This window comes from Pteronotus mesoamericanus, unplaced genomic scaffold, assembly GCF_021234165.1.
Source record: "Pteronotus mesoamericanus isolate MK-2021 breed Mesoamerican mustached bat unplaced genomic scaffold, CSHL_Meso_final scaffold_54, whole genome shotgun sequence".
Classification (NCBI taxonomy): Eukaryota; Metazoa; Chordata; class Mammalia; order Chiroptera; family Mormoopidae; genus Pteronotus; species Pteronotus mesoamericanus.
Genome location: NW_026555321.1, coordinates 59,030,064 through 59,053,269, shown reverse-complemented (window position 1 = coordinate 59,053,269; position 23,206 = coordinate 59,030,064). Strand labels below are relative to the sequence as shown.

General features: G+C 36.8%; 1 protein-coding gene across 3 annotated transcripts; it reads left to right on the top strand.

Annotated features, from left to right (window-relative positions):
• Positions 1–5,771: 5,771 nt before the first annotated feature.
• OSGIN2 (oxidative stress induced growth inhibitor family member 2) lies at positions 5,772–21,525 on the top strand. Of its 3 annotated transcripts, XM_054595073.1 has the most exons (7): positions 5,808–5,917; positions 7,264–7,540; positions 8,628–8,779; positions 12,720–12,856; positions 13,405–13,596; positions 16,519–16,610; positions 19,152–21,525. In XM_054595073.1, exons 2-7 carry the CDS (start codon positions 7,473–7,475, stop codon positions 20,179–20,181), a joined length of 1,671 nt encoding a protein of 556 aa, XP_054451048.1. In that variant the 5' UTR covers positions 5,808–5,917; positions 7,264–7,472; the 3' UTR covers positions 20,182–21,525. The 3 variants fall into 3 exon arrangements, with proteins under 3 accessions (XP_054451049.1, XP_054451048.1, XP_054451050.1); XM_054595074.1 differs by lacking the exon at positions 7,264–7,540 and having other exon boundaries at positions 5,772–5,917; XM_054595075.1 differs by lacking the exon at positions 12,720–12,856 and having other exon boundaries at positions 13,487–13,596.
• Positions 21,526–23,206: the final 1,681 nt, after the last annotated feature.

Sequence of the window (23,206 nt, the reverse complement as noted above, 5' to 3'; positions counted from 1 at the left end):
ACACTTAATTGGAACAAATTCTAAAACTACAACATCAATGTCAATTAATGAACTGGCTTAAACTGTCTCCACACTTAATATTATTCTGAGGTATTAAAAAGTCTAATTTATGAAAGGAATTAAAATTTTCTATGAACTTGAAAGACTATGCAAATAGACCATGGCCAGACTACATATAAAAACAGAACTTTGACCCATGACCTGTGGCAACCTGCCCAAGAAACCAACATCTTTATCTGTAATAAACAACTCAAGAAGCCAGGCTATGTCAGACTTTCAGGAAGCCAGATTGCTATCTTTGGTGCCAGTCCAGGAAGTTAAACAAGAACTTCTGTAACAATCAGCCCCAAATATCCAGGCCTTCATAAATAACTGACAACTTCCCTATTTTTTGTCCACACTTCTTAGTACCCAGCACAGGCGGCCAAATATACACCCCTAACCAGAGATGCCTCATTTCTAGTTAGCCAGCCTATAACTTCCACTTGCCTCCAGCCTTTAATCAGGACACACCTGTAGACTTCCCTTTTTTCCACTAAAAGCTTTTCCGCTGGCCTTTCTGGCTTTGAGTTACTGCCAAAATGTGAGTGATGGTGGTCTACTCCATTTCTGTAGCCAGCTAAGAATAAATAGCCTTTGCTTTTCTGATCTGGCTGGTCTTACTTCCACAACCCTACATAATGGAAAATATTGCTAAAATTAGTATTTCATAAGTTAATAGCTAACAACTTTTGAGCATTTATCATGAACTAGGCATTGTATTAAATGTTTTCACATGCACTAATTTAATTTCACAGTGAATATAATTATGTCTTCTGAAATTGGTACACTTACTATATTTATTTTACAGAAGAGGAAACTGAAGCAAAGAAATGTTAATTAACTTGATACACAGTTTATGAGTAGATAAGCCAGGATTAAAATAAAGACAATCTGATTCTTAAAAAAAGGTAACTCTTAAGCACTCCACTAAATTCAACTTGAAATATGGAGATAGCATGTTTCAAATGCTTTCATAAGAAAATAGAAAACACCAACATAAAATTAACATTATGTTTTCATTTCATTACTGGTAATGAAATATTGTTTGATAGAAGACAAAGAGAATTCTGAATTCATTTATACCAATCTCCTTTTATAGATTACATAAGTGAGGCTTAGAGAGGTGAAAGTAACTTGCCCAATATTGTACTTAACAGCCAAGACTAAAGCCTAAATCTTCTGACTCCCAGCCCAGCTATCCACCTGCTTCACTGGAAGATAGAACATTTGCCTGTGGAGACATGTAACTCTACAAACACTTTATGCAATGGTATAATGCTAGCACATTCCAAACACATAGTATATAACATGAATAAACACATTTCTTTTGTGGAGATAATGAACCAAACGTTATTTAAGAGGCCAATGAAGTTCCAATATTTTAGCGACAACTATGTGTTAAGTGCTGTTTCAGATACTTAAGCTTTATTAGTGAACAAAAGAAACCTCTTTACTGGTTTACATTTAGTGGGAAGAAACAAATATTACACTATAGATACATTAAGTAGGCAAATTATATAATGTGTTAGAAGGTAGTAAGTGCTATCATAAAAATAAAAGTAGGGCAGGATCAGATAGGGAGTACCAGTCTGGGACAAAAAGAGCAGATCGAAATTTTAAACAGGATGGTCAGGATCAGCCTCACTGAGAGAATATTTGAGTAGATCCTGAGGTGGGGAGAGAGTTAGCCATGTGGATAAGGTGCGAAAAGTGTTACAGGTTAAAGGAATAGCCAACACAAACTTCTTTGGAGAGACTGCCTATTACATTTGGGGAGAAGAGCATGGGGTGCCCTGAGAATAACAGGTGAGATTAGAACTGTAAACTGGTTTATGTGTAGGAAGCTTTTGACAACTGAATTAACTTTATTAGTGAAATATAAGCTACAGATTTCCTATTTACTATATTTATTATCAGGTGAAAGAAGTATACAGTAGTCCCCCCCTTATCTGCAGTTTCACTCTCCATAGTTTCAGTTACCCAAAATGAATCATGGTTTGAAAATATTAAATGAAAAATTACATAAATAATTCATAAATTTTAAATTGTGTGCCATTGTCCATAACATAATGAAATTTCCAAACTACAAAATTTCAGCCAGTGTGTGGTAAGTGCTCAGCTATGATGGAAAAACATTAAACTTTAGCGTAGGTAAGTATGTATAGGAAAAGACACTGTATACAAGGTTTCTGGCATCTGCTGGGGGTCTTGGAACCCGCCTCTTAGGGGTAACAGAGAACTACTGTAGTTCTCTGACTCTCACTGTTATATTAGAATTAAAACTGGTTTGAAGCTCTAATTTGTCACTTCAATTGTGTAAAAATTGCATGTGAATTGCATGTTAATGATTTATGTGTGTGAGGTCCCTTCACCAGCCATTCTAATTCAATGTGAGGATGGGAAGGACACTGAATTTTATTAATGCTCCTGCTGATTCTAATATGCAGTCGTGGCTAAAAAGCTCTACTCTGCCACTCGTGGAAAAGAGGCTTTTCTCCTTCCTGTTCCCAAGTAGTCTACTCAGGATGCTAAGCGTTCTTGCTGCTCCAGCTCAACTCAGTAACATCACAACCTGGAATTCCCAAATCATAGACTCCCTTACAGAAATCCAGGGATCTTTCTGGCCACTCCATTGAAGAGGAAAGGTGGGGCAAGCCACAATTCTCCTTTGCTGCCCATTCATAAACTCCCACACCAACAAACAAGACTGGTGTCAAATGACTGAGAAGTTTGTTGAGAGAATGACCATGTCAGAGGAGTGAGAAGAGAGCAGCAATGTGGTGACATCAGTTGCATTATAAAAACTTTAATAACAAGGCATCTAATATTCACTTTTACATTTTGGCAGTCATGGTAAAAAATATCCTGTTTCTCCAAATCTTGTTTCATTTTATGTGAGCTGGGCACATTTTTGGCACACAACAAACATGAGTAAATGACTTCAAGTGGGCTGAACACAGAAAGTAACAAGCCCCAACCCATTCTTTTCCAATCCTCCAATCTTGTTCCAGAGGTAATTGCATTAACAAAATATCCAGCAGGTCTTATACATATGCACACTCATGTCTCCCTTTAGTTCTAAGAATTTTTTTCTTGTTTCATCCAACCAATTCCTAAATAATACACTTATGCTGCTAGTTCTGGATAAATCCATGTTGGATCTTGCATACTCACTTCCTACCAAGACAGGTAGGATTTTACTAAATTAACCATCCCAAATTTTCTCTCCCTGTAAAACCAAATCAATTATGTAACTATTTTGTTAGTTTTTCCATTGATGACATACAGGATAGAGCAAAAGTAGGTTTACAGTTTTAAGTAAGTGAAACACAATGTATTCTTCTATTATTTTTCTCCACACAAACTGTAAACCTACTTTTGCCCCACCCTGCGTATACTTAAACCCCTATTTCTTGTGACTTCTCAATCTCTCTTCACTTTTTCAAATGAAAACATTGTATCCCATACCCTTCTCATCTCTCTTGCTCTTTCACATTATGGTTAGCATCTACAACCTATTGTATAACCACAATTAAGGCATTCTTTCTTTGTTTGCAGGTGGACTATAAATCTGAAAATCAGTTATTTACATTCCTACATAAACACTGTTCTCTGCCCAAATTATGTTTTATGACTATACTACTTGTTTTTTGTATACTATTTGTCTTATACCCCGACCCATAGAGGACTTCGAACCACCTTTTTAATATTGCCCTGAATTTTATGGCATCATTAGAATGGGTTCTTCCCACATTGCCAGGATCTGATTACATCTATAGACCCCCCTTTTTTTTTCCTTACAGGAAGTTCTCTTACCGTATGATCCCAAGTTCTGCTAAACAGTTGTCATCCTGGGACTTACCTTCATTGCTTTTCTGAATTAGTTCCGTTGTTCATAGAGCCAACCTGATCCAATTTCTCGGATAATTTCATTGTTTTGCCAGCCCACGAGTAACATAATAAAGAGTACTTAGGAGACAAGGCTTTTTCAATTTATGTTTATTTTCCTTTTTCATTCTGCCCCCCATATTTTATCAATAGTTTTCCTTGGTACAGAATTCCAAGTTCAAAGTTATTTCCTCGTGGAACTTTCAGGGTATTGCTCCTCTCTTAATATCTAATCCGGGTGATGAGAAGCCTGTTGTCAGCCTAATCCCCATTCCTTTGTGGAGGACCTGTATTAGCTGTCTGGAAGATTTTAGAATCTTATTCTTGCCATCCTTAAATTTCATGACATGCCTACATGTAGACTTTCTTCTTTTTCCTGCTCAGTACTCAGCAGGTCTTATACATTTGCACACTCATGTCTCCCTTTAGTTCTAAGAATTTTTTTCTTGTAAATTTCATTCAACCATTTGCTCTATTCTCACTTTCTGGCACTCTGATGTTGAAAACCTCCATCGATTCTGTTAGGACTTCCATTTCCTGTCGTATTTTTTGTCTCTGTATAATGTTCTCTACTTTTTTCCTTTTCTCCAATTTTGTAGTAATGTAAATAAAACTTTCAAGTTGACCTTACAGGCAATGAGACAAAGAAATGAGTGGTAACTGTTGGGGAGGAAAAAGTGTTCTTTTACCTTAAGATCCTTCTGGCTGGACTAACAACCAATTTGAAATGAGACAGATTAGCAGAAAAAGTAATTAAAATTTAATAACACATATGCCTCCTGTGTACATAGGAGAGACCGAGGAACACTGAGTAACTCACCAAATAGTGGAAGCCATCACCTTAAATACCATCTTAAATTAAGGACAGAAGTTGGGGATGGAAAGTCAGGTGGGGGAGAAAATACTGTGGCGGCAGGGGCTGAGGGGAAACTCGAGGTGAAAACAGAGCCATAAAAGAAAATCTATCAAGTGCTTGCGAACTCCAGTTCCCTGTGTTGGCACAGATTTTCAGATATTTTTATTAGGTCCTCTGAAATGCTAATGTTGATAGAAAAGCAAGTTCAGGCTTCACCTTATCAAACAACACCTACATCAGCTTAGTGTGCCAAGTGACAATAATTCAGAGAAAAACATAGACGTTTTAAAACGAGTGTGTATATACACTACCTCACATTCTGTAGCCCTGTGGCGGGCTGAGTCCCGTAGACTTAAATGCCACAAAGTCTGAAACACCTCCCAAGTGCAAGTTTGTTCAATGGCAACAGCAAAAGTTGGAAACTTAAAAGAAACTATTTGAAAAGGGAAACACGCATCTGTATTCTAAGTGAGAAAACAAAACTGGTTTGCGAAGGAAAAGAGAGCCAGCTGTGTGAAAACGTGCTCAGCCCGCCGTCTTCCCGGGTCCGTGCGCCTCTCACTCGGCTGTGACTCCTTCCGGACCACCTCCGCCTGCAGACCCGCCCAGCAAGGTGCCCCCTCCCTCATTCCACCCACAACAGCCTGCGGGCCCGCCTGTCCACTCCTCGGTGCGGGACGGATCCCTGGGTCTCGCGCGGCGACGCGGGCGGTTCCCACAGCCAGGGGAGTCCGTGAGCCGCACTCCTAGTGTAAAGCAGAGCCCGCTCTGGAGGAAGCCCTGAAGTGGCTCGGGCGCGGACAGACTTCCCCCTAACTCCCGCGCTCAATCCGTTGTAGGCTCCGCCCCCAAGCCCGCCGCGCCCGCTGTACCAATCGCAGGCCTCGCACCTGCGAGGAGGCGCCGCCCCGCCCACCGCAGCGTCCAGAGCGTCCCTACGGCGCCGGGTCCGCGCGACGGGAGCGGAAGCTGCGTCTAGTCTACCGGGTGTCGAGCTCCACTGGTCATTCAGTTGCGGCTTCCGGGCGCCGCGACCCTCGATCCAGCCGGGCGGCCCTGCCGGGGGAGGCGGCGGGGCCCGCGATTCATGCCGGTGTGGTGCTGCCGCTGCTCTCTCGCCGAGCATGTCAGGTGACTTCCCCGCCGGGAAGGGTCGCGAGGGAACGGAGGAATGAACGCAGGGAGCGGTGAACTAACCGGCCGGGCGGGCGGACGGACCGGGGTCGTGTGGGCCAGGAGGGGCGAGGAGGGCGCCCAGTTGCCCTGGCCTGCCTCCGCCATTCCGCAGTCCCGGGGCTACACCAGTCACGCGCTTGAGTTTGGGAGGCCCGAGCCAGACGGCTGTTCAACTGCAAAGTTTTGCGGAAGAAGGGTTGCGAACCGCCCGCTATCCCCTTTAGTTTATGTACTTAAAAACATTTAAGCTTAGTCACTGGGTGGAAGGCGGTAGGGTACTAGGTTTTCAGTGTGATGATCTGTTTACAGTAGCTTCTAACTGAGATGTTCGTTATCTGAAGCCGTAGTAGATACTGTAGAAACTTGAAAAACGTGCGAGTCTGGACAGTTGTCAGCGTGACGAGGGCCGCCCTTGCAAAGAGCGAATGTGTGTTCTAGATACAGTTCCAGTTTTTTACGGAGGGAAAGACCTAGGAGGACCTTGCCTTCCAGGTACCAATGTACCAGGATAATGATGTGAACACTCCTCTCTTTCTTTTCTTCTTTTTTTTTTTTTTTTTTGGCATGTACAAAACGCCATCAAGAGTTATTAAATTGGATTTCGTAGATAGACTATAAGTGGCCCATGAACTTGGATGTAAAGAAGAGTACAGCAGAATTTTCACTAAGTTTTAATACCAAACTCTGGTATTCAAGTATGAATAGAAGCAGCAATATTTGTGACTTTGTCACCACTAGAAATCACAAATATTTTCATATTGTAGTTGTCGTACATATCTAGAAATACTGTTTATGCTTATTTCTTCAAAATTGCAGTATTTATTACTTATCACCAAACTTGTTTAAAGAGCACACAAGTATACCTCTTTTTATTGTGCTTCACAAGTGTAGCAATTTTTATACACTGAAGGCAAGACCTTCCACCAGCAACTATAGTTAATTCCATTCATACTAGCATCAAAAAGAATGAAATAGGAATAATTTTAACAAAAGAAATGTAAGACTTACTTAAAACTACGAAACATCACTGAGAATAATTAAAGAAAGGCTAAGTAAATGAAAAGGAATCCCATGTTATATGGATTGAAAGTCATGATACACAGGGTGAGGCAAAAGTAGGTTTACAGTTATATGCAAAACAGTTTATTCTTGTGTTATTTACTACTTTATTATTTTCCATACGAACAACTGTAAACCTACTTTTGCCCAGCCCTCTACTTAAGATGGCAGTATTTCTTAATTGATTTACAAAGTTAGTGAAATCCTATCAAAATCCTAGTTGTTGTTTTTTTTTTTTTCAGAAAAACATATGGAATTGTACAGAACCCAGAATAGTGAAGACAGTCTTGATAAACAAAAAGTTGGAGGATTTCAACTTCCAGATTTCAGATTTTACTACAGAGAAAGAAATTTAACAGTGTGGTGCTGGCATAGAGATAAACATATATCCAATGAAATACAATTGAGAGTTCAGAAATAAATCCTTACCCTTATTGTCCTTCGGTTTTCCATGGTATTCCGAGACAAAGGAGAAATAACAGTCTCTTCAACAACTGGTACCAGGACAGATATCCACAGGTGAAATAATGAAGTTGTACTTCTCTCTCACACCATATACAAGAATTTACTCAAAATAAATTAAAAACTTAAATGTAAGAACTAGAACTATAATTATAGAAGAAAGCATTGGAGTAAATTTTTGTGACCTTGGTGTGTCCTTGCTGTCCCAAACAGCAGAGGCACAAACACCATATCTAATTAATATATTAGATGTGACACCAAAAGCATAGTAACAAAAATAAATAAATAAATAAATTGGACTTGATCAAAATTTAAAACTGTTGTGATTAAAAAGACAACAAAGAGAGTGAATAGGCAACCCACAGAATGGAAGAAAATATTCAAAAATCTTATCTAAAAAGGGAGTTGTATCAAGAATATATAAAGGATTTTTAAAGCTCAGCAACAGACAGAACCAATTTGAAAGTGAGCAAAGAATTTGTTTCTCCAAAGAAGGTATATAAATGACCAATAAGCATATGAAAAGATAAGTTTAACATTAGTCCATTTATTGCATGAGCATGTCAGAATGCTAAAGCTAGTTTCTAGGAAGGTAGTTGGAAAAGAAAGAAGATTGGAAATCAACATTAACATCCTTCCATATTTTAGTATCTCTTTGAGAATTAATAAAATGTGTAAACATAATTTTACCAAAACTCACAATTTATATTTAAGCCCAGTAACCTTTCCTTAAAATATTATGTATGACTTTTGTTTTAAATATACTGTCTCTAATGTACTTTGTATTAATGAGAGAAAAGTAAAAGAGAAACTTACCTACTCCTAGGAAATCTTAGAAAATTAAAAATTTCTGTACAATGCTGTGTCTTTGGTTGTTAAAGATAGCTTCTTATGTAAGACTTGCCTATAAAGTACTAAAAAGACATTAGCCACTATTTAGGATTTCTGGCATTCAAAGTGGAGTAGGTTGACATGTAGCTAAGCTACTAATTTGAAAACATTAATCAGGAGGAATTTCTCCTTTTATGAAACTATTGAATATTTTTTTGGCCTAAATAAAACCTGAATAAAGATAGACTTCTATAAAGGCTGTATTGACTATATATCTCAGTTATTTTTTCTTTCTTTTTTTTTTTTATTTAAGAAACTATGGTGACACTGAAACTGAAGCAGAAATTTATAATTCTTTAGTGCAATACTTTGGTGATAATTTGAGGCGAAAAGTTAAGGCAATGCCATTAGTTGAAGAAACTTTACTTGAAGATTCATCAGTGACTTTGCCTGTGGTAGTAATTGGTAAGTTACTGCATTTTATCTCTTAAAATTATAGTTACAATCCTTACTCTTTATAAATTTACAGTTACATAGTTACAAGTTCTTAGGATTGTATTAAAAAGTATTATGAGGTTTGATATCTTAAAACAACCAAAAACCAAATCTTTCTCCAAAGATATTTATCTGATATTAGGTCCTGTGTTATAATGCAGCATTCATTCATTAAGGATTGATATTACTCTATTATTTTAAAACACTATCTGTTGTCTTGATTATATGACACAACATATAATGGTGATGGTTTGTCCTGGTGATGATGACAGCCTTTATTTTGTTTCCAAATAAGCGGGAAGGAGAGAAAAGTCCTCTCCTGACTGGCATGTGGGAGATTCAGTAGAAGGAGGAAGGGAAGATAGTTCTATACTAGATTCCCCTGTCAGGGGGAGGATAGAGAGGAGTTTTTACACTGGTTCTCATCCAGGATATCTTGCAGACCATGCCTTGTGTACCATTTTCCAACTTACGTCCACCCTAGTTTTTCATCCTTGGTATCTAAAAATAAATAAAGGAACCTTTGCTTTTTGTTCTGTCTTGGCTGTGGGAGAGTTAGGAAAGCAAAAACCACCTTCGTATTTACTTGCCCACCTCACTCCCCCGCGCCCCCAGTCTATTCCTATTTAGTCTCAGCTAGCCAGTGAGTATAACTAATGTATATAGTACTGTTGGCAGAAGTGCCACCAGCCTGAAAGTGCTAATTTCTTTACTGTATTTTATATAGTATGGATGTTTCACAATTTGATTATCCATTCATGAATTGAATGACATCTGGATTGCTTCCAAGTTTTGACAATTATGAGTAAAGCTCTTATAAACGCGCAGATTTTGGCATGGCCATTGTTTTCAGTTCATTTAGGTAAATACTGAGGAATGTGATTGCTGGGTCATCTGGTAAGACTATTTAGTTTTTTAATAAACTGTCAAACTGTCTTCCAAAGTGACTGTACCCTTTTGCATTCCTAAGCGGGTATAAATAAAAGTTCCAGTTGTTCCATAGCCTTTTCAACATTTGGTGTTGTCAGTATTGTGGATCTTTGCCATCTGATAGGTTTGTAGCAGGATCTCATTGTTTTAATTTGCAGTTCTGTAAAGATAGATGAAGTTGAGCGTCTTTTCATATGCTTATTTGCCATCTGTATACCTTTAAAATGTCCAGATCTTTTGCCTACTTTTTAATTGATTGGGTTGTTAGTTTTCTTATGGTTGAGAATTAAGAGTTTTTTCAAATACATGTTTTGTAAATATTTTCTCCCAGTCTATGATTTGTCTTTTCATTTTCTTAACAATGTCTTTTGCAGAGCAGAAGAATTTAAATTTTAATTAAATGTATCAGGTTTTTGTTTGTTTGTTTTATGAATCCTGCTTTTGGTGTTATAACTAAAAATTCAGTACCAAACCTAAGATCCCCTACGTTTTCTCCTATGTTTTATTCTAGAAGTTTTATAATTTTGTGTCTTCTGTTTAGGTCCATGATCTGTTTTGAGTTAATTTTTGTAAAGATGCAAGGTTAGTGTCTAGATTCATATTTTGGCATGTGGATGTACACTTGTTCCAGTACCATTTATTGAAAAGACCTTATCTCCATTGGATTGCCTTTGCTTTTTTTTTTTTTTTTTTTTTTTGGTTAAAAATAAATTTGGACAAATAGGTTGACTATACTTGTGAGGATCTATCTCTGGGTTCTCTAAGTCTGTTCCGTTTATTTGTCCTTTCATTATTTCCACAGTCATGTTGACTGTAGTTTTATAGTAAGACTTGAAGTTGGATGGTTTCTGTCTTTATTTTGTTCTACATTGTGTTGGCTATTCTCATTCCATGTTTCCATTTGAACTTTAGAATCAGTTTGCCAGTATCCACAAAGTAACTTGCTGGGATTTGGTTTGGATTCATTAAATCTGTAAATCAATTGGGAAAAACTGACATCTTAACAAGACTGAGTCTTCCTGTCACAAGCTTGGAATGTCTTTCCATCTATTTAGATATGTTTTCAGTTCTTTTATCAGTTTTGTGGTTTTTCTTATATAGCCTTTACCTGTATTTTGTTAGATTTATATCAAAATATTTTTCTTTTTTGTGCAAATATAAACAGTTGTGAGTTGCATTTCAAATTCCAGTTGTTCATTGCTTATTTTTGAATAGCAGTTGGCTTCTGTATATTAACCTAGCATCTTGCAATCTTGCCATAATTGCCTGTTAGTACAAGGAGTTTTGTTTTGTTTTGTTTTTTGTCAGTTCTTTGGGATTTTCTACATAGATAATCATGGCATTATGAACAAAGGCAGTTTTTTTTCTTCCTCCCCAATCTGAGTACCTTTTATTTCCTTTTCTTATCTTAATACGATTATCCACATCTTCCATCAAGGTGTGTGTTCAGTAGGAATGGTGTAAAGAGACACCCTTGTCTTGATTGTAAAGGGAAAGCACCTAGTTTTTCTCCATTAAGATGATATTAGTTGTAGGCTTTTTGTAGATATTCTTTTTCAAGCTGAGGAAGTCCCCCTCTATTTGTAGTTTGCTGAGAGTTTTTATCATGAATAGGTATTTTGTCAAATGCTTTTTGTATATCTGTTGATATTATCATGATTTTTGTTCTTTAGCATTGTCTTTGTTTGATTCAAGGAAATTAGCTCTTTGTCTCAATCTTAACTCCCATTACTTGTCATTAGTTGATAACTTTTATGGAGGCAAAAGATTTATTTTACTCTTCTTTTGAGGGGTTTTTTTTTTTTTTTTTAAGATTTTATTTTTAGAGAGAGTGGAAAGGAGGGATAAAAACAGGGAGAGAAACGCAATAGCTATATGCAAGAGAAACAACTGATCGGTTGCCTCTCACATGCCCCTAACCAGAGAGACCTGACCCAAAACTCAGGCGTTTGCTCTGACTGTGAATCAAACTGGTGACTTTCTGGAACCAACTCACTGAGGCGCACCAGTCAGGGCTGTCTTTTGAGTTTTGTGTCATGCTCCAGCATTGTAAGTGTAAATATTACCCACTTTACTAACATTATTATCATTTTACTTTTCATATTTACATCTTTGAGCTTATTTGGGACAAAGTATTAGGCAGAAAATAGGATTCTTTTTCCCCTATAGTCAGCAGTTGTCTTAGTTGGATTAAGTTTTTGATGGATGTAGATAACAGAGAATTGACGACCCAGACCAAAGGGACTACAGAAATGGGAGTAGCTCTGAAAAATCTAGTTTGGTTTTAGTTAAAGCATATAAAAATATGGGAAAGCAATATTAAGGCATGGGACTGCAAAGATGGTTGAGACTACAACAGAGAACATTGGGTAGTCAGAAACAAGCACTTAAGGCCTTTAGAACAGAGGGAGTAACATGCTGAAGACCATGTGTTGCCAAAACTCATCTGAATGTGAAATGATTTTGGAGTAAGTAAATCTAAGGACGGAAAATATGTCTTCTGAGTGAGAGTATAGGAATGAGCATAGCAAAGACAATGAATGGATGTAGATTACAAATTGGTATAGAACCAGAACCTGATTGATTAAGGATTTTGCTAGTGCCATATGTTGAGAAGGGATCTTACTTAGAAGTAGAGGGCACCTAAATGAAGAAACCTATGAATTTGCTTTTGAACACATTTTATTAAGTTATTAGTGGGTCTTTCAGGTGGAGTAAAGTAAGTACTACATGAAAATGTAGGCTGTATTTTGAGAGAAGAGGTCACCTAGAGATCTAATTCTGGGAATCAGCATAAAGAGTTGAAGCTCTGAGTAAATGATACTCCCCAGAAAAACCACGAGTAAAGACAAAAGTTACAATTCTTGGGAATACTTGGTTTTCAGAGTTTGGAGAAGGCAGAGTTGGTGAGGGAGAAAAGCCAAGAAATAGGAGTATGATGCATGATACAGCCTCTTAACTGTTTTCTTTTTTTAAATAGGAAATGGACCCTCAGGGATCTGCCTTTCTTATATGTTATCAGGGTACAGACCATATTTATCATCAGAAGCAGTACATCCAAATACAATCTTACATGGTAAATTACAAGAAGCCAGACACCTTTCCATTGTAGATCAGGTATTATTTTTTGTCAGTGTTTTTAATTTTTTTATACTGAAACAAGATTAGTTCTACTTACATAAGCATTGTCTTTAGTAATTGAAAATCCTTTCATCTGACAACACTTTCTATCATTTTTATTTCAGATTTATAAGCGCATTCTGCTGAGTTACTTCTGTTTATTTTCCTGATTGATAAGAGCAGAATTTCCCAAATGATTTCCTGATAAAGTTTTTAATAGGTGCTCTATGCTCAAATAAGTTTGGAAAGTTCTGTCTTTTATGTTGCAGTGTCACTATAAACATATTAAGTCGTACGTATTAGCATATAAAAGGCATCTTCAAATTTTGCAATAAAAGGATCTTATTAGATTTGTTGAAATCCAGCCTTTCCCATATTTATTTGCTCTATTGAGATCTCAAGGAACCATCAGTGTACTATAGCACACTCCCTGGGAAATGCTGGATTAGAATAATGGCCTTTGCTTTATGGTAGCATTGGTTTGTATTTTTCTTTTTTCAAACTCTGTCTGACTTTTCCTTTCTTTCTAAAAAAAATTCATTCAGGACTTAGAATACTTGTCTGAGGGTCTTGAGGGCCGATCATCCAATCCAGTTGCAGTACTTTTTGACACACTTCTTCATCCAGATGCTGACTTTGGGTATGACTATCCATCCGTTTTGCATTGGAAATTGGAACAACATCATTATATCCCTCACTTAGTACTTGGTAAAGGTCCACCTGGTGGAGCTTGGCATGTGAGTATACTTCTCTTAGCATTCTGGTGTATATGAGTTGTTTTTTATATATATATCTTAATAAGACTATTTTGATTCTTGAGCAGTATGATACAATGTTATATATGATATACACTGAATTTTTACCTGGAATTTTAATCGTGTTCAATTAATGTGGTTAGTTAAATTTGATAACTGATAGTCTTAGAATAAGCATTTCTCTATACTATTTTATAATACAGAAAATATTTTAATATTTTGCATAGTAAAAAAATTTTATTTTAGAATAAAATTGCAATATTTCATACCCATATCCATTATTCTTCTACATTTTCAAGATCTTAAATAAAAGATGTATTGTAATATAATGAAATTATATTAGTCTGCTTCAGCAGCTATAACAAACTTCCAGAGACTAAGTAGCTTAAACAGCAGATACTTAATTTCTCACAGCTTGGAAACTGCGATATTCAGGATCAAGGAGCCGGTGTATTCACTTCCTGGTGAGGGCTTTTTCCCTGGCTTGCAGACAGCTGCTTTCTTGCTGAGTCCTCACAGGGCAGAGAGAGCATGATCTCTGTCTTCCTCCTCTTATAAAGCCACTAATCCTGTCATGAGGGCCCCACCCTCTAGTGACCTCATTGTGGGCATAATGACCTCTGAAGGACCCACTTCCAAATAACCATCACACTGGGAGTTAGGGCTTCTCCTGGGATCAGGAGATGATACAGTTTAGTCCATAGCACAAGTTTAACCAGAGTACTGATAACATTAAGATTCAGTGCATTTTGTTAGGGGGCAACAACTAACAATTATTGTACACTCTGTGTCCTTCGCAGTCAGTGTAGTATCTAGTGTATAGAGAGTGCTTATTTGTTGTACAAATGTTTAAAAAATTTGCTATGTTGTGAAGTACAGACTTCATAGAATTTTAAAATTGATATCAAATCTTGAGTACAAACTTCAGTTAGATATGCCCATATATTGGTGCAGTGTTATATGTCTAAAAGCTGTTTAATTTTTCTTTTCAAGTGACAACCAATTAGGGATGCTCATCCATGTATTGGTGTCCAGGGATTTTCCGGGGGGGGCGGGTCACCCCAGTCATGTAGGCCAGCAGCACCCATGTGACTTGCCTTTGCAACTGATCCCTGCTTCTCAGAGCAAACAGCCATGTTTACCATAAATCACATATGCAAGGGCCACACTGGTATTGCATGGCCCATGGCTTCTAGCATGCAGAAAATATTCTCATCAGGTAAAATATTCCAAGGATGGGTGTCTTCTAGGAGGTGGCCAGGGGTCAGTTCCGAACACAGACCTTTCTTAGTAATGTATAGGGCTACTACAACCGAAGCCTGTTAATACTTTTCCGCATGAGGCTAAACTTTTTATTAACAAACAAACAGTCACATAACTTGTTGGTTCTGTCTGGGATAGTCTCCCTTTCTAAAACTGCACTCCTCAAAGTCCTTGTGGCCTTTAGGAAATACTCTCTTTATTCTTCTACAGTACTTCTCAGGTTTGCATTTGCATCCCTTGGTATGCTGTGTCTCCATGACAGCAGGTGCGCAGGGCATATACTTTGCATAGGGAAAAAAAGAAAAAAGCCTGTTGGGAGAAAAATGAACAGATCAAGGGATTAGGGTTCACAACCAATTAGAAGAACTGGTGTGATGAGAATAAAGTTTAGAAATTGTTGACAGAAAGTGGAATATTAATGCTTTAAGGGTTTTGAGTTCTAGATGAGATGATTATATGGTTCCACATAACATCTGACATATAATCTTAACAGCTCCCCTTCTGATTATCCCAGTTTCCCATCCTGCTTCTGATCCTAGTCCCAGGCCCAGCCCACTTCAAAGCAGTGGCAGCTTGCAGCGTTTCTCCCTGTGGTGATCTGTGTCACAAATAATAGTCTTCATAAGGCCTAGCACATAGTAAGTGTTCTCTAAATGTTGGCCAATAATAATAAGTCCCATTCCTAATACTAGGCTTTATAGACACAGGGCAAGAGAATTAGGGGAAAAGAAGCCATAGCCTGAAAGAGTTGGTTGAAAGAAATTGAAGTCATTGGGACACGTGCAATTGGCCCTTGGGCTTTTCTAGCTTTGTGCTGAGCAAAGAAAAAGTAAGTAGGACATGTGAGATTGAAGGGCTTACTTCCTTAAAGGCAGCATTAGCATTAGCCGTGAATTTGTTCTTAACCAGGGAACCACTGCTGCTTTTCCTAGTTCTAAGAAGAGACGCTGCTATATCCAAATCAGCAAAGACATCTAAAGTGTGGAAATTGATTAACTATTTTCCTGTTGTTTAAAAAGTGCAAATACTGATTTGTTTCTCTAGCAGAGTATTTTGTATCTGAATTATCATGTTGATTATAAGCCAGAGCTATCAACATTGTGTAGGCATTGAGTAATATCGTAAATTTGTTTTGTAAATGTATAACTATAATAAAGAAGGAATATAGCCCTGGCTGGTGTGGCTCAGTGGATTGAGTGTCAGCCTGCAAACCAAATGGTCACCAGTTTGATTCCCAGTCAGGGCACATACCTGGATTGTAGGCCAGGTCTCCAGTGGGGGGCGCTTGAGAAGCAACCACACATTGATATTTCCCTCTCTTTCTCTTTCCCTTCCCCCTCTTTAAAAATAAATAATCTTTTTAAAAAAGGAATATAAATACCTATATTTATATAGATATAAGTTAATATACATTTATATTCCTACCAAATTATGAAATATAACTACCAAATGATGAAAGCATTATTTGAAAGTTTATTGGAATAAACTTTGAGAGGTAATATGTACAGCCATTTAGGACTTCTTTGAGTTCTCCTTATCCAGACTCTTAAATAGATGGCTTTGGTTTTAAAAAATGAACAAACAGAAAACTATGTTACTGCTTAAATGTGTTTTTTGACTGTACATTTTTTATTCAAATAGAGTATGGAAGGCTCCATGTTGACAATCAGCTTTGGTAGTTGGATGGAGCTACCTGGACTTAAATTTAAAGACTGGGTAACCAGCAAACGAAGGTAAAGATCAAACTTTTAAAATTCTTTGGTATGCAATGAGAAGACTGTCAGCAAATTTCAAAATATTTGTGATCCTGTCTTAGGTGAATAACAAAAATATCTGTTTCTCAAGTGAAAGTCCTCTCTGCAGCAGTGATTGTGAGCTAGTTACCACTTAGAGATGTTATTAGACAGCACAGAGGTAAGGAATGTTTTGTCTGTAGATTAGGTTCCTGACTTCTCTGTAAATCTGGATGGATTTATCCAATCCTGTTCATCCACTATGTTTAGTTACTTTCTTATTCACCCACATATCCTTTCCATACTTACTTATTTTTATGAGTAGATTTATAAGTTCACATGTGCATATTTCATGTGTACATACTTAAGGTGTTTGACTTTCAGACTAGAGGAGTGTGTTCGAGTATGAACTAGAATTGATGGTGTGATTGGCTACTTGGGTATAGAGTTAAATATTTAATAAGAAAGTTTAAATAACAGAAGAAATCTCAGCTTGAAAGAATACAAGTTTATTTTAGGGGGAAGAACCTAAAATTTAAAAAGAGTTGAAAAGTTCTATAATTTTCAAGGATAGTCAATATTAGGTAGAAATTACTAATACAGAGATTCTATCTAATTTGACTACTCACAGAACAGTAAATGAAAGCAGGAAGTTACTAAACCTTTGTTAGAACATGGCCGACATTTGAATGCTTAACTTCTTGCTAGACAGGAACCATTTTAATCCACCGAAATTATCCTAATTTGACAAGATTAAAGGAAAGCAAATTTAGACCAGGATGAGTAATTGAAATTAAACCTCTCAAATATTCCTGTTGGGTTTTTTAAAAAAGAATTATATATGGCTTTGAATCATGAAGTTGTAAAATCAGGCAAGTTGTGTAACTTCCTGATTTTCATAAGTCTGTAACTGAAACTGCTTGACATTCTTCACTCTGTGATGTGGATAAAAGAAAGGAAAGCTTTGTGACTTACGTACAGAGTGTTCACCCTTCTCAGGTGAGGATGCTGTGTATAGAATTAATCTGTGAGAATGATTCTTTTGGTACGCACCACCTTTCGCTCTTACCTTTGCATCGTGTTAAGAGAAGGCAGACTCTCCAATCTCTAGAGATTGACTCAATAACTTCTTATGTGATGACCCTGGTCACATAACTTAAAGTAGCCGTCAACTTCCTAGTCTGTAAAATGGAGATAATAATAGAAGTAACTACCACATAGGGTTTCTGTAAAAATTGAAAGTTAATACATTCTAAATCTTAATTATTATGGTCATTAAACTTCAGTGATTTGCTTTGTTTTCCCTGCTACTTGTCTCTGATTGGAGCACAATGTTTAGGGGTGTTAATGCCCATCGCTTTAAATTTCAACTGGAAAAATGAAAAGTGCACTAACACACTTTTTTTCCATAAAGATATTTTATTTATATGTATCTTTATGAGTAGGAAAACACAGAAATGTCGTTTATTATTTACCTAGACATAAGATGATTTTGTTTGCAAAAGACTGGTCTGACTTACTTTGGTAATTAGGAAAATAGAAAGCAACTTACTAAAAACTGTATCAGGGTGGTATATATTATCTTTACGAAGTATATATTAATATATATTACAATTAGACCTGGAATATCTTAACAGTTGCAACCCAAATTTAGTCTGTACTTAAAACAGTTTTAACCTTTTTCATTTCATGGCACACATAAACTAATTACTAGAATTCTGCAGCACACAGAAAAAATATATTTTTTGCCAGTCTGACAAAAGAAATAGGTATAGTTTTTATTACTTCACACCAAATGGGTATTGTTGTGTTAGCTGCTTTGATTTTTTTTATTTGAAGTCTAAGGGAGAAGAGGTCAGTGCCCTTGACTAAATAGACAGCCATTGCATGTTTTAAAAATTCTTGCAGCCCTGGCTGGTGTGGCTTAGTGGATTGAGCCACCTGCCTGCAAACCAAAAGGTTACCTGTTCAGTTCCCAGCTGGGGCATATGCCTGGGTTGCTGGCAAGGTCCCCAGTTTGGGGCATGCAAGGAGGAACCAATTAATGTTTCTCTTACACATTGATGTTTTGCTACCTCTCTTTCTCTCTTCCTTCCCCTCTCTAAAAAAATAAAATCTTTAAAAAAAAATTCTTGCAGTATACTGGTTGAAAATTGATTAAAGTATAGACCATAGACTGAATATTATAGTTAAACACTGAATTATTTAGATTACAGTTGTGACATAGACTGTAAAATAGTCTTATTTTCATATATCCACATTTTCATCCCTTCATTTAATAAAAGTTTACTGATAAGGCAGCTAATCTGAAAGGATACTATGAAAGACATTGGAAAAACATTCATTAAATACAGTCTCTGCCCTCACATGGGCTTCCTCTCTTTAACTAAAAAGGTTTTTTTTGTAAGGTATTAGGATAACTTATAGCTAAGACAGTTCAGAGGAATTAAAAAGATGTAATAGCTTAATAGATGGAAAAGTAATAATCATGGGAACTGAAAGTACTGTTCGCCTAGGATATTTTTCCTTTTCCTTTTCCAGAAATCTAAAAGGAGATCGAGTTATGCCGGAGGAAGTAGCTCGCTACTATAAGCACTATGTAAAAGTCATGGGTCTGGAGAAGAATTTCAGAGAGAATGCTTACATTACCTCTGTGTCAAGACTCTACAGAGATCAGGATGACAATGGTGGTCACGACCGAGCTATTTCAGCACAGCATTTACAGATTGAGAATTCCAAGTTGATCAAGAGAAACTGGGAGATCCAGGGTTATCAGCGAATAGCAGATGGTTCCCATGTTCCCTTCTGTCTCTTTGCTGAGAATGTAGCTCTGGCGACTGGAACATTGGATTCTCCTGCCCATCTGGAAATTGAAGGGGAAGATTTTCCTTTTGTGTTTCATTCAATGCCTGAATTTGGAGCAGCTATAAGCAAAGGAAAATTACGTGGCAACGTGGACCCAGTGTTAATTGTAGGTTCTGGGCTTACCGCCGCAGATGCAGTACTGTGCGCTTACAACAATAACATTCCTGTGATTCATGTATTTCGCAGACGAGTAACTGATCCAAGTTTAATATTCAAACAGCTTCCTAAAAAGCTGTATCCAGAATACCATAAGGTCTACCATATGATGTGTACTCAGTCATATTCTGTAGCCTCAAATCTTTTATCTGATTATACCAGTTTTCCTGAGCACCATGTGCTCTCCTTTAAGCCGAACATGAAATGCATCCTTCAGAGCGTCTCTGGATTGAAGAAAATATTTAAACTTTCTGCAGCAGCAGTGATGATAGGTTCTCATCCCAGTCTGTCTTTTTTGAAGGAGCAAGGCTGTTACCTGGGCCATAACTCAAGTCAGCCAATCACTTGTAAGGGCAATCCTGTGGAAATAGATGCGTATACCTACGAATGTGTTAAAGAAGCCCACCTGTTTGCATTGGGTCCTTTAGTTGGAGATAATTTTGTTCGATTTTTAAAGGGAGGGGCCCTGGGTGTTACACGCTGTTTAGCAATAAGACAGAAGAAAAAGCATTTATTTGTGGAACGGGGAGGAGGAGATGGGATAGCTTAAAGCAGGTTTACAAGTAATTTATATGGACAGTTTACCATTAAAGTTTTTAACTTTTTGCAGTGTACTGGCTTGAATTTTCTGGACTTGAATTAACTGGAGGAGAGACTCAAGCTATAGTAAATGTTTTTTAAAATAATGAGAACTTGGTGTGTCCTGACTTATACTGTAAAGAAGCAGTTTTCAAACTTTTTCATCTCATGGCACATACAAACTAATGACTCAAATTCTGCAGCACACCAACAATATGTATTTTTTTGCTGACCTAACGAAAAGGTACAATTTTGATTCATTTACAGAAAGAATAGTAATTAGTTACCCTTTTTGCACCACAGTGACTTTTTAAATTATCAGGTGCCTATTCTTATATTAAAGAATTTCTAGGACTAAGAATTAACCAATCAGATGCAACCTTATTATGCAACTTGAACAATAAGATGCACCTCTGTTAAATGACCTTAACATTTATGGCTCAAGACAGGGCATTCATATCAGACAACTACTGTTGGGATTGGCTGTTGTCATGTTTTTATTTGACAGTCTAAGGGAAAAAGGTACTCCTGACTTACATAGTCAGGTATTGCATGTTTTAAAAATTCTTGCTGCATACTAATTGAAAATCACTACTGTAATGTATCAGAGGTGTTACTGTCAGACAAATGGAAACACTGCCAATTTGGTACACTTTAAGCTCTCACCTAACTAAAACATTCTTTCAAGAAGTACTTTTTGTGATCACTTTTGGTTGGTATGATTGATTACAAAACATTACAGCTGATTTTATAAAACGGCAATGTATGTAATGACTGTAAAACAGTCATTAGGCCAGAAATTGTCCTCACTACAAATTGGGTCATCTTGCTAAATAAAGGGTTGTCCAAAACCAAGCATCATCTCCATCTCTAGCTTGTTAGAAATGTAGACTCCAGACCCCATCACAGACTTAGTGCATTAAAAGCTCCATCGCAACGAGATCCTCAAGTAATACGTATGTTCATTAAATGTTGAGACAATGGTCTAAAAGAAAATGGGATGTGAGGTGGGTTGGGGATAGGAGGCATTTACAACTCAGGTTTTATTTTGAAATTACCATCTACATAAATTTATCACCAAATATGCTAATCTTAAAATTTTTATTGAAAATTTGACATACTTCCTATTATTAGCCTCAAATAATACAAACAGTCCAATGCTGTTTGCATAAAGTTGGAATCCAGGAAATTGCCAAGATACTTTTTGGAGATTTATTCTCTATTTAACATAATCTAATCTGCAATTCAGTAAATTTTGAATGGAACTATCCCTGTGTGAACTATGGCTTAATTTCTGTTTAAGTACTAATACTGTAATATTTGGGTATTGACAAAATTATTAAAGTTGAAAACAAGGTTAAATATGTCTTCCATTCCCAAGATTATGTTGAAATTTGTTCACAGATGACATAGCTCATTCTATGATTATTTATTGAACTGTATGCTCTATCTTAATTTATATTTATTTAGGTGTGCTTAATGTTTATATTTCCATACATGTTTATATTTCCATACAAATCCCCTAAATTTTAGTGTTAGACAAAAAAAGCCCTCTGAAGTTCTCCATAGCAAACTGAATTTCTCAGTTTCTCCATAGAACTTAATTTCATCTGGAATGTGTTGAGTGTCTAAATATTCTATTTTTTTCTTAGTATTAAAAAAATGCACTAAAGTGTCAGTATTTTTCTGTCTTTTTGCAATGTGTGCTCAAAGGATCACAATTCACCTTAAAACTTGTTTAGAACAAACTTGCCTGTACAACTAGGTGTTTCAGATAAACTGGTGAATTCTTACACTTCTGATAACTGTCATGTCTGATTAAGTGTAACAATTTTTAGAAATTGGTGTGATCCAATTTTAGTTTATATAACGGTAACTTCTTTCAGATTAACTTCACCTCTATTGGAAATAGTGTAATATCCTCTGGCCGCACTTGATTGAGTACGCTCTTGCTGGCCTGTTCTTTCGAGCTCTGAATGAGCTGGATGTTTTTCTTAATGTCACTTCTAAATTGAAATGACATTGTTATAAAGATGGTTTCTAGGGAAGAATAAGAACTATTGACATCCCCTTGTCTCAAAAGTTTGCTCTTACCCAGAGACAAAAGTTTACTCTTTACCCATCCAATAGCACTTCTGTGATAAGATTGTTCGCACACAAAATTTTTTCGGGGGAAAATAAAGCTTCCATGGAGCCCCAAATAAATCTGGTGAATAGTTTCAGCTGTAGTTACCTCCCATTTCTCAATTCACACTCAGACCTAGCTGTCCTGTGGTACATATAACATGAAAGCTTTTTCTCTGATAGGCCATACACTTGTTCTCCAGTTGAATGATTTCCATCCCAAAATTCTAATCTCTCTATTCAGTGTCAGCTAGCTATTCAGGGAGAGGACACAGTACTCAATATTTGGCTACTCATACCATGATGTGGGCATCTCCTTCATTCCTCGAAGTCTATCTCTTGACAGAATGTTTAATATACAAAAATAAGATTACATCACCTCAAAGTATTTTAGGCAATCTGAGTATGTGAACTTCAGCTATTACTTTGAAAATCTAAGAACTTTTTTATCAAGTGATACATTTCCATGTAATCAAATTCTTGTTAACAGATTTTAAAAATCAGGCTGAAAGGTATTTTCAAATATGTGGTCAATGGGAAATGGTGAAAAATTCATCTGAATCTTGCCATGAAATGAAAGCACTTAAGTCCCAGTCTCTGGGACACTGAGGCACATTGAAATAAAACTAGACAATTTAAACATTTTTTAAAAGTATAATTTGGTTACAGGGATGCTTACTGAATAAAGCCATTTTGGCCCCACAAACTCATAGTCTTTAAAGCTATTGTATACATTCCCGGAGGTGCAAAAGATGCCAGGGTTGCTAAACGACCTGAAAAGTAGTATGTGCACTAAGGATTAAACAGATACTTTGCTGATTTTGAAAGTCTGCCCCCTGCCCCACTACCACCAGGCTAAGGAAAATGGTGTT